Source organism: Gasterosteus aculeatus, chromosome 4 (genome assembly GCF_964276395.1).
Source record: "Gasterosteus aculeatus chromosome 4, fGasAcu3.hap1.1, whole genome shotgun sequence".
In the NCBI taxonomy this organism is placed as follows: Eukaryota; Metazoa; Chordata; class Actinopteri; order Perciformes; family Gasterosteidae; genus Gasterosteus; species Gasterosteus aculeatus.
Window position 1 is genome coordinate 8,855,347 of NC_135691.1, and position 15,504 is coordinate 8,870,850.

The 15,504-nt window shown below is 40.3% G+C and overlaps 1 protein-coding gene across 2 annotated transcripts in view; it reads left to right on the forward strand.

Annotated features, from left to right (window-relative positions):
* pcdh11 (protocadherin 11) overlaps positions 1 to 15,504 on the forward strand; it is a 114,064-nt gene that overhangs the window by 17,013 nt on the left and 81,547 nt on the right. Inside the window, exon 4 of one of the 2 annotated variants that reach the window (XM_040173625.2) lies at positions 1,709 to 3,735. The exons of the other annotated variant lie outside the window; for it this stretch is intronic. Within the exon in view, the coding sequence (XP_040029559.1) occupies positions 1,709 to 1,792 (84 nt within the window). The 3' untranslated portion in view covers positions 1,793 to 3,735. Of the gene's footprint in view, positions 1 to 1,708; positions 3,736 to 15,504 lie in introns of those variants that run through there. 2 annotated transcript variants of the gene reach the window in all.

The window sequence follows — 15,504 nt, forward strand, 5'->3', positions numbered from 1 at the left end:
GACTTTCTGCTCCTTTAGAGTAAATTCACATTTAAAGAACAACACTTCTTTCCTTCAAAAGGCGTAGTTGGTGCCTTTATCTGAGGTGATCTTATTTGTTTTAGATTTTTAGAGATTATTTCTGACAGAATAATCTCACTGAACCCACATGGTCCGTCAATGCCAGCGATTCAGTCTCTCTTTGACCCTAAAAGTAGTACCAGAAGCCCAAAACTAAAGATCTCTGAGGTCTTTGTGTTTTACTTTTCGTTCATTGTGCCAGATGGTGCTTTAGGCCATTCACGGTGATATATTTTTGCCCCACAGCCTCCCATGCACCTTAGGCAGCTGAAAATAAAGCCAAGACAAAAAGCCTTCCCATGGAATAGCGATGTGGAGGGCACAAAGGAGGAGATGATTATGGTTGAAGGTCACCAAAATGTTTTCAGGGACTTTACAGATGTAACTGATGAAGAGTAAAGCTTGTTAAAATACTTCAGAGACCACAGCTTTGTGTTACCATATGGCTTCATCGTTCAGTGAGAGCTGTATTTGCAAATGCAAAACTTCCTCCCTCCCGTCACCACTCTGCTCCATTTTTACGCACCTCATCGTTTTCTTTGAACCCTTAACCCCATGATATTAGAGGTCAATCTGCCTCCAGTGATCAGGAGCTCTTTTGAGTGCATTTGCTTAAGCGGAGGCAGATCAAATGAGTGCCTAAGTGATCTCAGACATCCCCATGAATTTGCACGGCATAAAAAGGCTAATACATTCTTTTGTTTGGCCCATAATTCTGGGCACGCGTGGGGTCACCGCTTAACAAACCTCCTGCTGTGACTCAATGTAAGAGAAACTGATGTTGGTGTTTTTGTAGAATCACACACACGCAGACCTTAGACCATAAGTGTTGAGGTTATGAAAAGGATTGGATCACAAGGGCAGCATTGGACATATTATTTGCCTACGTGTGGGGGCGAAGATATGATGGGCCCTTCACACTAGCCGCCGTGTCTCCGATGACATGGCGCTTGTGCTGACTCACAATGGCTGCATTGCTGGGGGTAGAAGCCATGATTTTAAAAGGCTAACTCGTCTTGTAAATCAAATTGGATCCCAGTATTACATCTCCTCTACTGATCGTGGCTTTGTCTTACTTTGATATCATTGTTTTTAATTTATTTATTTTAAATTCATTTATTTCTGTTGAGTCATTACATCTGTGCATTACTGTGCCTTGTTCATGTAAGCGCTATCAGGTCAGATTCTTCCTGGCTAAAATATTGGCAGATGTGTTGCTAAAGTTTTTAGGAACAGCAACATGTCTTATTCTGTACATATCAGAGGACCCACTGGCAAGGGTCCGAAAGAAAGAGGGGGTCTAAATTCAGCAAAATGGCTCTTTGGTGGGGAATGAAGAGTGCTGCAAAAGTGTGGTGGGAGACAAAAAGACAAATTGGGAGTGATAATTGGACTGCATGCTCTGATAAGTACAAGAAAACACACAACCATGTGACACTTGTAGCATTCTTCAAGGAAACCTGACAAGATAAAGACTTGATTGCCAGTCGTGCCTTGAAGAATGCTTTTTTTAATCTTCTCCACTCTCTTTGGAGATTTTTTTATTCAGAGTAGCCTCACACTGATAAGGCTACAGCTTAGGCTGCGCAGAGCTCGATGATATTGTAACTACAATCTCCCTATATCTGTCTGTCTCTCTATATTTCAGGAGACGGCACTGAAACCACCACACTATGGCACACTCTGTGGCACAGGTACAGCTCGCTCCCACAGGATTAAAATCAATCTCTAGCTCCCACTACCTAAAGCGAGACAAAGAGAGAAAAGAGGGGGAGAGGGCAGAGGGAGGAAAGAAGGAAGGAGATAACTGAAGAGGAGAAACAAGTACTTTACCTTCTCTACTGCCTCAAAACCCCATCTCCACATACAATGGGGAGAAACGTTGAACTTGGAAGGGGACGGGCGAGGGGGGGGGTAATCTCGGAAAGAGAGACACTTCATGTTGCCGGGCTGAGACTTGACAAAGCTCCTCCTGTGAATCTGTTGGAAGTTTGAAATGCTTTATTGAGTCGTATGTTATTACTTACCTGTGGCAGTGAGGGGAATTCTGTATGCCAGGAACCCTCCTCGAAAAATGTCCCTATCCAGCACCCACGCTGTAAAATAGGTGTTAAATACAGTCAGTAGATCTGTAAATTATGTTTATATTTATGTATGTCACAGAGCTAATGGTGTTTATATTTATTGATTCCAATTCTTTGCTTTGTTTTCCTAACCGCCTGGTGGCCATTTTATTTTTTTATTTTCAGATTTTTGTGTCTTTTGACGTTGCTCTCTCTGGGCTCGCTCATGGAAGTAATCACTTGTAGTGCATTCGTGCTACGAGGTGTACAACCTGTAGGCTTACAGTAATACTGAGCGCACTTGACAGTGTACCTTTTCTGTCAACTTGGCCTCTTTCTGTCCCACTTTTAATGCCACTGGTAGCCTTGTTATTGACCAGGGTGGCTAACCTTACAGAAATATGCACAGCCTCACAATACGACCCACATTGGCTGTGATTTACAACCGTGCTACCGATCGCCACGCTGTTATTACAGTGGGACGAATGCTCGGACAAGTTTAATACTTTGAGCTAAGCCACAATCACAAGGGACTAACTGCTGGGGTTATAATCAAAAGCTGTTTATGTAGGGCAGATTTGAAGACCACTAAGCCTGACCTTTTGTGTTTTGCTTTCAATTTGGAAGTGATTTTACCGGTGAGAATAAGAATAATCCTCGGGTAGTCTTTAAAATGAGTTGTTGGACTTAGTATATATGACTTGACTTTATGCACTTATTCACATTGACAAAATACATTTTTTGAGAAAAAGAACATTGAAACACCAAACTGAAATAGAAATGTAGGCATCGGTTTAAAAACAGCAATTTGTCAACATTTGACAGAAAATCCACTTTGGTGCACTTACTACTTCTGAGCCGTTTTGTTCAGAGAATCATTTTGTTTCCATTGTTTCTTCACCTATAGAATCATTATGGTACAGTTTGTCCTGCCTAGAATCATTTCTACAGTATACACCAATAAATGGCTTGATGGGTTAGCAGCATTGTTGTTCAATAGTCCTGTTAATTGGTAAGCTAAAGACTGCTTTGATAGGTAAGGCATAAAATACACCTAGATACAACCATAGAATTAGTCTTTAAAATAGACATAGCCTGTGTATTCAATTTAAAATGTACAGATGGACTGGACCACAGGCCATTTCCCCTCTTGTGAGAGATTATATATAATTAAATGAAATTACGGAACAGACATCCGTTTTAATATGGTCCCAGGCTTAATAAGTCACGGCTATACAGACTGTGTCTATTTTAAAGCTTTCAATTGTATGCCAGTTGTCAGTTGTTGAAGGAGGTATATTCATGTAATTATGGTATCAAATGTATTCACTACTGCGTAGGATCCACAGAATGAAATATACATAGCATCCTAGCACTGTGTAATGGTTAGATTTGCCTGATCTTTTGGGGAAGGAAAAAAAAAATCATACACGGGGGAGAGCTTTTGTCCTTGTAAGGGAGACAGACAACCTCACTTTTATTCAATGTCAAGTACAATATGCACCTTACATGATCTTTGTGATTGAATTTGATTTGCCGGTGTGCAGAAAACTGTAAATGTTTTGTTTATGTATGTGTGCGCTTCTGAAATTTATTAAAGTCTTTTGCATTGTATTGCAGATTTTGACGACTCTTCTTATTCATTGCCTGGAGCATCAAATATTAGTCTACATCACCCAGTCAGTTGAGTAAAACTAAAATGAGGCACAGCACACATTGTAGAATAATTATTTGTTTTTCTCATATAGTTAGCCAGGAGCACGTAGTATGCGTCAAACAGGCTGGGGCCTGTAGACATGTGTGGCTGTGTTGGTTTGGACACCATTAATTGGACCATTTCAGCATGAGAAAAACCTGCCTGTTCCTCTTTTTCCTTCTACATTTGGCAACAGACTAACAAGGAGACTGCGATAGAGAAATGGTTTGGATATACATCGCTCATTAGGAACAGATTACGAATGAAAAAAGTTATGGAAATTTGGTTGGAGCACATCCTTTGAAGTGCACAGACAGAAAAAAACAGCGGAAGAAAAGCTTTTTTTGGAACAACACAAATGTTGTTTTTTTTGTTTCTCCTCCATGAGAGCTGATAATGATCATTTGATAAAGATAACCCTGCTATTGTGATGTATAGTAGTCTACAAACAGAGGGTTTCACACATCTGAGAGAAGATTGATGCTGGAGGGGGCAATAACCGCTGCTCTAACATTGTGTTATGCAGTGTTTATGCGGATTTGATCCAAAAATACTGACTTGAAAGGCATAAAACAAAGCCAGAGAGGAGACAACAGAAAATCTTTAATTGCTTATCAAAGTTACCTCACATTTTAAAACCGAAAAAGAGATAATCAGTTCCCTCGGGAAGATTTTCCTTGGTGATTTGAGAAAAAGATACACAGTCGAGTAGAGCATTCTCTTATGGAGAGTGCATAAATGTCAGCCTTCTTTAAATAGATAAATGTAAAGCTGCTAAGTGCCTCGTTCTTCTTTCAAGAAAAAAGAGCTTGGGTTGATCATAAGGTTGTATCTCTTTGAGTTGGATAAATAATGATTAGATTTTCCTTGTTATTCGTAATTAAGCAATGAAATGCTTTCAGATGATCCATTAATAAATAAGAAAAAAAAGTCTGACATAGCTACAGCATTAATGAGAAGATAGAAGTGATCAATGCGTTCTTCTCCCGAGTGCAAAGTCAAAGGTGAGAAAGGGGATGGCGTGAAAGAAAAAGATTTAGTGGAAGCAGGCGTTGCCTGTCTAGTTTATAACAGAAAATATCTTTGTCCTTGGACCATCTTGTTGTTGCTCTTCCATAGCCACAGAAATTGGTAGTTGTCTCAGCGTGCACCAATATTAAATTCCTTCCCAGTGTTTTCACTATCTCTAACATGACTTTTAAAGGTTGACCCAGGGTTGTATTGCAGTATATTCACTTAGAGAAGTAATTCACGAGGAGTTACTTCACGACGTATTGATTCATGATTTATAAAGATGCAGTATTAAATTTCACAGGCCAGGAAGCCAGTTATATGTTTGATCACATTTAATGCAATGATATTTCTGCAGATGGAGGGACAGATCCGCATAGAAGAGCTTACACAGACATACACAGCATTTCATTGTGCTGCAGTGGTCAGGTGATCCATATGGACTTCATTAATTGCATTTTTTATTGTTTTCCACGTTTTTTTCACCATTCACAGGATGGCTAAAGGGCTTTTTCAGTAAAGATGTTTAGAAAGTAGTATCAAGCATACATGTTAATGATTAGTTGTGCATTTTAGACAAATCAGAAACTAAAGTTTGTTATTTGAAAAAGAAGTTGTAAGACTCCAGTAACCTTCCACAACCTTGGCATTGTAATGGCATTGTAATCAGTAATCAGTACCTCACACGGTTATCAATGTTGACCCTCTGATAAATGTAACATCAAACCAGAAGCTTGGTTTTTCTGTGGATAACATTGCAAAGAAGATATCAAGATGGCAAGAACCGTTTTTTTCTTCTCATTACATTGATTTTACAGGTCACTCACATTGTCAGATCACAGTCATCCGCTGCCGATGGTTTAGAATGACAATTCCATTGAGTGATCTCTGCAGGACTACATTTTTCACAAAATTGTACTGAACTTGTATGATTGAAGGTTTATTTTTTTCTCCCTTCTTACAAGTCTCAACTCGCAGTTCAAACGCATCAGTGCGTTTCAGTGGTGACTTCGGATATTTTAAAATTCAAAACAGCTTCATTTGAATAATGGTTTCAATAACAATGTCCCCAAATTCCCCAAAAGAATTTAAATTATATAATATATCATTTATATAATTTTAGCAAAAAAACTTATCAACAACAAAATATCCGTTGTAATATGAACATTATTACAACATTGTATTCTCTTTTCTTGAATCGGGCTCTTTGGACCCTGAAATTTCAGAAATGAAAGTAAATGGCACTTATGTCATTGAATGTTTTACATATTCCTAAAATTGCTAAATAAAAGATCTGGACCATTTCTTTTGCCTCTGAACAAATCTCAACATGACTCCCAATAATATTACACTTGACTGTTGGCTCTGCTGTGCTTTGAGAAACTAGTAGGCTACTGTGCTCTTAGTGGCTTGTACATATTCCAAAGGTTGTGGGCTTATTTTCCTCACCGAAGACGTTTGCCCTCAAGGTTTAAAATGGTACATTGTAACTTTTACCATGGTATTATTTTAAACTCAACCCAGTACGTTCAGTATATTTTACCTTTACCGTTCTCTAAGTATATTTCTTACTGAGGCTCGTGCCTGCGTTCAATATCTATAGTATGTGTAGCATGAAATTGTCAACTTAATTATCCACACTCAGAAAGCACAATACTTATTCTAGATGAGTGCTAACATTTTTTGGCTCATTTCCTGAAAGCTCCAAAATGAGCGGCAGTTAACTAGTTCTATTTCTCAAAATATTGTTTCCACTCCTGTCGAACGGTAGGAACGCACATGGTTAGGCACAAGTTGATCTTCTAATCACAACACAATAGTACTAGCGTAAAATTGGAGCAAAGTTTAAACAGCGGAACCGGACTATGGCTGCTTCAGGGACGTTTCTGCGACAGCACTGTTTTAGCTGTTACCACTTAGCGCGGTGATCGTGCAGTATTGACCGTGCACTAGCTAATGGGGGGGGGGGGGGGGGACACTCACGAGCAAGAACTAAAAGCACTCAAGGGTCGACCTGCTCTGTAAACAGCACAAGGAGAATACAGAGGGAGAGCGACTTCATTATCTGGGCAGGTAAATTAAGCCATTACTCCACCTTATCTTTACATAGAAATTACCCGTTTACCACTGTATCAATGCTCTGAATAATTCAATATAGCAGCTTAATTCAGGGTAATGATGTTTTGCATTTTGCACTAGCAATGGACTCTTATGTAAGTGTTCAAGTACGAATGTGATAAATGCTTTAAATGGATCATTTAATGCTAAGTATGTCTATTGAAAGGTGTGGGTCAATTAGCCCAGCTGCATGCATGTTTAGAGTATGATGTGAAGTTCTCCTGAAGCAACACTGACTGTTAAAGCAGCGGCTATTTATGCATGTGCTGTGCAGTGGCGCAGGAAACAAGAAGATGCTGTCTTTCTGTTGCACTCCACTCAGGGCAACACTCCACACAAATGCTGCCAAATCTCTGCCAAACTGAATAATTCAATCATCCCTATAGCTGCGGTGGTCTAGCTACCTTTGTGTGTGCAACAATCAAATCAGTGTGGAAGCCCGCCGAGTGGTTCTCTCTGAGACACTGAGTAGCTCTACAGCCCGGAGATTGTTTTCATTGAAAACAATTCTGTTGATTAAACGAGGTGTGACTGTGGTGCGGGGATCAGAGGAACATCGATTGCTCCTACAATTGTTTGTTCCTTGTTAAAAGTGTGATCTAAAACAGTGGCTGCTGATAGTGTGCAAGGATCATATGGTTTGCCGGTGTGCCTGCAAGACAGTAGTGTGTCTCTGTCATCCCTAAAATACCCCGGGAAGAGAAATCCACCGTGACTGTTCGTGCAGGATTAGTGATGCCCTCACGAATGACTCACCAAAGGTTTGGAGATGGACGTGCTTTGGCATGGTTTGTCAGGGCTTGATTGTTTTGTTGAGTAGATGTTAGTCCAGTTGTTACAGTAGGGATAAGCAAGCTTTACAAGCACTCTTTAGGAGACGCCCTCTTCACCCATTTCCCTCACCCCACTCTTCTTTGATCACAAGTTTTTAACCATATTTTGCCCAGTGGAGATTTAATAATAATTCCCTGAAGCACACAGCCACAAAACAGTAAAGGGAAGGCAAAATGTATTTTTTGTTCCCAGGTGTATCGGCATTCTCCAGACCTCTGCAACACTAGCATAGAGGTTATTTGCTTTGATATTTGCCCTCATTTGATCCGCTTTGTAGCATACACTGGAAAACCTGTCTAGCAATCAATCATTCTGTTGCACTAATAAATGCAGTTTCCCAACCTAACCTCGTCCCACTTAGCATCTGTGATGCTGTCAATATTGCAAAGCGCAGGCTCTTTTCTGAAGAGTAACTGGGCTCTTAAATGCAATTGAACACTGTAGGGCTGCACTAGTTGGATTGTGTGGGAAAATGTTAATCATGTATAATTTCCAATATCAAACATTCATTTTCCAGCTTGAGTGAAAGAAACAGTGTTTAGGACAATGTAGTGACAGGATGCAGTTTGTGTATGTTTGCATGCTGAAGGTAGTCAGCTTGAGAGGCTTCAAGTTAAGACATCGTCCAAGGAGAGCTCTGTCTGTTTCCTCTTTAATCCTGGTAATCCTTGTGCAGAATTCTAGATTTGCTTTTGTAAAAGAGATTGGGAGATGATTAAGATGCTCGTCCGCCTCCTTAGAATAGCTGATAATCTGGTTTGAACAGAGGACTCAGGGGGTATTTAGTCTGCCTTAACATTTGCCCAAGCAGATGGCGTTGAAGGGGGAAGGTGCAACCGTAGCCGGCAACCCCCTCTCTTTTCCACATGGTCCACTTTGAAAAAAAAGAAAAAAAGAACAGTGGAATGATAATCAATGTTGTTTATTTTGCTGCTTGACTCTTTAAGTACTTTCAGCCAGATTATAGGCTTTTGCAGGGGATAATCGGGAGGCCGCAGACAATTGCCTTTTTCTATCCTGATGGTATCCTCTTTCCGATGCGTAAAGAAGGCGATTTAAAGTTGATGCCGACTCTTAATTCCTGATTAGTTCCATGGAAAACCCTGTTAAAATTAACTGGACACTGCGCTAAACACTGCATTTTAAACACCCCCAGTTTTGGCGCAGTGGACATGCCGTGAGTCCTATCCTTATAAGTAATCATGGTTGACGCTGCTCGTTCCTCGAAGTGATGAAACCTACACTATGAACCCTGGAAACCTACTCCAGGGTAACTGTAACACTTGAACAACGAGTGTGCTGACTTCTTCTGACTACAGACACAGGAAAGCCCCTTCTCTTCTATCTTGTCTAGTAAAAAGAGACAAAAAGGAAGAATCCCAATAGATGTACAGGCAACTCTCATTTCACTGCACTTCACTTTACTGTGACAACTACAAGATGCAGTATCATGTATTTAAGTATGACTAAATACAAACTTTTGCGTTCTTTCTATTGGGTTTCTAAGTGCACATCTCAACCATTGTGCTTCTGGAAATCTTTTCTGCTCTGACTAGACACTTGCAGCAAAAGAATTTATCTGATGAGATCAACCCATTAACTAATTAGAGCTTCCCATGACATAAGCAGGATGATCGTGGAAAGGTTTGCATATAGAGAAGGACTGTTTAGCCAACGCATTTGATGCTCTTCCTGGGTTCTTTGTGCAGTTGTGTTCTATAACAGGATATTGCACATGGTTGTCAGGCTCAATCTGGGGGGGAAACAACAAAAGACAAGCAGAGGCCCCAAATGCATCAAACATTTGCACAGTGCAAGTTAATCCACACGTACACAACAGCATGCTGATTTTATTTTCTGTGCTCTCACTTCCTTCAGTGACAAGCAAACGGGTTCAAAGTGAATGCTTGAAAAGCAACCTAATGTGAATATCTGATTACATTTGAGGCGGTTTGTACGAGACCCACGAACGTTACGCGTTATAATTGCAACTACATCCACAGCTTGATATCTTTGTGTCATATTTGCTATGATTAATGCCTTAATTACATTTTTTTCCTTGTCATCAGTGCTGTGCATTGTAAGTGCTTCCGCATAATACAAATGCACTGCTTGTCATGTTGTTGAGATGTGTGTGAAAACTGCATATCGGCTTTGAAGTTTGCGAAAAGCCATTAGCAGAGAATGATAGATGTTGAACCACAAAAATAGTAAATGCTAGTCAATGGTAACATACATTATACAGCACATTATAATGGCTCTACACCTGTACCAATATGAGGCTGAGGTGTTATCAAAAATGTCTTTAACAAGCTGTTAACAAAGTTTTGATGCAGTCACTTTTCTCCATTAGAAGCAGGGCTGCTTTATTTAACTAAACAGCATGAGGCTTTTAATATCCACATCTAGTAATGTAAAATATAGTTTTACTGCCTGGGATCCTTTTGCACCATAAAGGGAAAGAATAGACAGACCTTGAAACATGAAAGCACAAAAGAATCATAGATATTTTTGAAGAGTCTTCCTAAATAATGGTTGCGGTATTCACATCTGCTCATGAAGAATGTAAGTGCACAAAGTCTTCAAAAGAGGCAGTAACTCATTCCCAGGATCAGTCAGACAGATTACATGCCATCTTTTTAGAGAACTGACTTAATTTACAAGTAAAACCAATGAAAATAGGTATCTGATGATTCTCACAATCCTTACTGTTTATAGTCTTCCTCTCCATAAATACACTTGTAGCGAATCCTACGGGATTAGAATTGTGAGATCGGAAACACTACAAACCCATTTCATCAACTTGTTTTCCGTTTCAATTAACCTCTTTCTATTTCTGGGATCCCGTGTACAGACCACCATGTTTTCTCCAAATCACTTTCCCTCTGCTTGTGCTTTGCTGCGATTGAGGTTATATCATCTGTTTTCAACAAAAGAAAAAGTCTCAGGCACCCAAGAGAATTGCACATGTATTACAGACAAATTCACTACATATATTACCAAAACTCCACATATATGGACAAGCTTGTGATGGCGCACACGTGGTCAAGCCCTAAGGTAATGGACAACACTTCAGCGAATTGTGCCGACCTTATTGTATTGTGTGGATGATTGTGTTATGCTCCCCCAGATAATGACTCTGCCCCACTTTGACTTTGAGGCAGTGACCTGAAATAAGGCTCACAAGTGAAATCCGAGCCTGGATGAATCTGGAAGTAATTAAGGTCACCCAGACACACCACATTTGTTTGACCCCCACAGTGACAAACATCGACCAACGTTTGCAAATCCTTTGGGAGTCTTTTATGGGATTCCTCCCCAATGCAAACATATGCTATTGACAACAAATTTGGGATGATTGTCAGGATGATTATATACAGCTGCAAGAAGAGAAGTACTCCATTGTCCTTACAGATGCAAGAAAGCAGTTTGTTTTCTCTCCACAGGTCATAAGCTCTCTACATTTCTGGGGACAAATCTCCCAAAAAGTTGGAAGCACACAAGTAGCCAGGCGCAATTTTTCTCTCGCTTCGTTTTCTGGATGCAACCAGCTCTAGCAGATATCAACCTTTTTACGGTTCAGTTGGCCTGATTTGTTTTCGACGGGGTAACAATATGATATATAGTGTAATCGATGAATGGTGCTCAGCATGCTGCTACTTATGTGTCCAATACTGCAATGCACTCACTATGGGTGCTGACGGCAAAGAGGAAGAGTCACTGAGGTCACAAATAGTTCAATGGCAACTATCGTTAAAAGAATGCCAGTGAGCGTTGACAAAATGAAGAATTATTTATAGTTTCTTAGGCAATATATGCAAATACATTTAAGTACTTAAGTATGCATCACATACAGGCAAAACACAAAATGATGTGAATTGAGTGGGTCAGATGATAATGCGACACTGAATCCTGGAACTGCCCCAAACTAAACCCCATTCAGCTGGACATTATTTAACATGACTGAAAAGGCAGTTTCCAAGAATAACATGAGATTGTGTCGTCCTTTTGAGCATGGTTTGCTCTGAGAGGATCTCTGGCTTGCTTTCAGTAACCTGCTATTCTGCTGGGGATCAGTACACATTTCATTTCCACAGCCATGACACTCTAACAGAAATTTCTCATTCTCTGGTGTGCATGTAAATCAGAGTGGGGGATATAATGAAATAATGAAGCGAGGCTGCTTTTTTCCAGAGAGACCATTGGGACCCACTATTTTTAGCCACAACAAAAAGATTGCCAGGGGTGTCCAGTCTCTCCCGTCAAGCTATGGAGTTCTATCCACTTGTCAATGTACAATCGCTTGTCTCAGGGCTAAGACTCACGCTGGGAAGAAATAGAGGCCAGTATCTCCCCCAAGTGAATGTATATTAAGACTCTGTGGACTTCACTAGATGGATGTGTACACGGGTCATCATTCTGTCCACACTGATAGATGATAGGCATTGGTTAGTGAGTTGATTTTGAAACATACAGATGGTATCCATTGGCTACATGGTAACCCATTAAGATGACCCTTCGAGCCATCAGGAACTGCTTTGTCACTCAGACAAATGTGGCAGATGAACACTCAGCATGATGCCGGGGTATTTGTCATCTGTCCCTTCTCTTTCTATTGGCGTTTTCTGCTGATGATCCAGATCAAAGAAGGACAAAGTGCTCAACACCAGAAGTTAAGAACAGATTCTTAAGAAGGATCACACGACAGACCCTAACCTCTCAACCTCGTAGATTTCATAGTCTGAACACTAGTCTTATTTTCACTGCATCTTTAGCCTCAACTGCCACCAAATCATATCTGTTTAGTTCATAATGCTCTTTCTAAATTTTAAGGTTGTTACTGACTGCACCAGAACATGCAGGAGCTTTTCCCTCCTTGAGGACTGCTCAACCATCTATTTATTCATCTGGAACTCTGAAAGAGATGCATTCCCATAATTTATTGTAACACTATTATCTCCCATATTCTCAATTCAACATTTAACCTTCAAAACGCAAAATTTGCAGATGCAGCAAGACTGGATCTTTGCAAAGTCAGACATTTTCTGGCATCCTTGGTTAGGAGATTGCCATGTTTGCCTTCTAGAGATAACACCTGAGAGGTCATTTGAATGGCTCAGTGTAATGTTGGTCATATGGACACGTAGCCTCAAACGCACTGTGCGCCAACTGCCTGTCATGTGAGAGTTTTCCTCTCTACCAGCTTTTTGTTATAGGACACTGTCTGGTTACTAATGTATGTACGATCACTTAATACACTATTTCAATATCGCCGAGTCACACGCCGAGTCACACGCTGAGTCACACTGGGTGATAAACCCTAAGGCTACCATTTACACATCAGCCTGGTTTAGTGTGAAAGTCATAGCAATGTCCGTTCTACTTATATAGGATTTCTCATAAAAAAAAGTCACAGAAATGGAAACCGTGATTGTATCCCTAATATTCAGAATTAGAATTCCTCCAAAAGTACCTGTCCTTGAGTACTTTAAAAACACATAAAAGGCAGCATATGTCAAGACACACATTCCCCAGCAAAGTGAAAATGCCTGGCTCTTATCTGTTTGATTTTGCACTTAGGGATTTTTTTTTTCATCTCTTCCCTTCAAACATCAAGTACCAAAGTCATTTACATGTGCTAGGGGCAACCAGAGTTAAAACACAGACATACAACTTACTGCTGTCCTGAGGCAGTCTGTGAGGAGAGCACGGAAGTTATATGGATGGTTAAAATAAGGAAAAGTAGGACGGGTAAAATGAAAGAAAAAGGGAATAAGAAGGAAGGCGGAGGTAGAGGAGTAGACCAATGAGGCAAATAAGGACGGTAGGGAAACCAGTGAAACACAGAGAGGGTAATTCGTTTGAATAAAACTTTCTTCATACAACAGTGAGATTGGCCTAAACACCGAAATGAATTAAAATTCATGAACTATTGAAGAATGAGCTGCCAGTTGAAAGTGGATAACATATGGATAATATATTTTTCTAATTACAAATAAATTAAGATATTAGTTTACCTTGAATAAAAAACATGAGCTATCTGATTCCATGTGTAACTCATTTAAGACTGATTTGGATCCCCATCGATGTCGCAGGCAAACTGAAAGTTGTGAAGCGGAGCAATCCAACTTCATGGTGTTGTCTTACTGCTGCTGGCTGAGCGCCCTTTATTCAGCTTGAAAACACAGCAGACTGTTCTATACTTGGAAAAAGCATACCTGTATCGCTAAAGTTGACCCAATCCAATATCTACACTTGAACAAATGAAATGATTTATGATTCTTTATGAATTTGATGATTCGTCTACTAAGTGGAATCTGGCACAGAGAGAACACACGCAGCTCGCCATGCTCCCAAAACCAGCCAAATCCAAAGAAAAAGCCAGTGTTTGACTCTCGATCCACAATATAAATAACCAATTTATCAATTGTGCTTGAAGAGGCGTGCAATGGGCAGAACAGAGTACATTGTGTAGCTGGGATAATCCCTTAGAAGATTTGTCCCGACGTAGCCTTGAGGGGAATAGTGGGAGAAAGAAGCAGTTCTTCCCAGTCTATCTCTCTCTCTCTCTCTCTCTTTCGGGATTCATGGTCACTATCACAGCTCCCGATCAGCCCTGTTTAGTTATATTGCATTGTGTTCTTTGATATTCCAGTTAATCCGTGAAGTCAAAAGAGATTTAGCCCAAGATTACAGCGATCCAATGAACTTCTGATGATACACTACTCATGTCTAGAGCCTTGAGGCATTTCCACGATGCACATCTTGTGCGCTTGTATGTTTGTGTGTATTAAATAAGGTGGCTGTCTTCATGTCTTATGGGGCGGCTTTGACAAGATAGTGAGAGCGATGGGCTGACATACCCACGACTTCCTTTTAACTACTCACATGCTATTGTTGGCTTTTTGTATTTTAATTGTGAAAGACAAAACACAGAATTAGTCAGTTTTTTCGAATCCGAATTTTTGAAAGGTTGCTTTTCTGTTTAAAATAAATATACAGTATATCTACAGTACATGCTAGCAGTTAAAATGTGATCACAGACACCCGATTGCATGATCAGATAGGACACAGCATAAATGCAGGTTTTGGGCAGCGACCGAGTCGTGAGTGGATTTTATTTTCTGTAGTCTAGTGAACCTGGTGACTTGATCTATAGGCAGAACTCCAACAAACATACCACGGAATGGCACCGCCTGAGACTCTCTTACAAATATGCCATGGATAATCTAACCCAAGGTGAGTTGTGTTGCTTGGCAACAAAGTAAACAAGCCAGCATAGATTTGGATAACATCTGGTTGCAGTTCATGAATTCTGTCAGTGGGAGCATTCTGTTTGTGCAATTACTTGAACCAATCACATGCAAAAAAGCTTTTTCAATCTGGCTCCCTGAGTGCTGTCACTAGTTATTACAGTGCTTGCTATTTAGCAAAAGTGCATTTGCGTTTTGAAGAGCATCCCAAGATATTAGTGGCATCTAATTGCATTACCTGGAGGAGACTGATGGCGCCAGTTAAAACGGCTGGTCCTAGATCAGGCTGCGTTAAAGGCAAGTGCTTCTTCACAGGTTTCCGACTGGAATCTTCTGTCGACTAAGTGATTTTCTGACAGCTTTAAGCTTCCACTTGCCTCACCAAATACCCATACTTGCTCAGCAATTTTACATCTTACCAATAATCCACTCTCAGCTGTGAGTGTGAGTGTGGAACTCGAACAAGGCC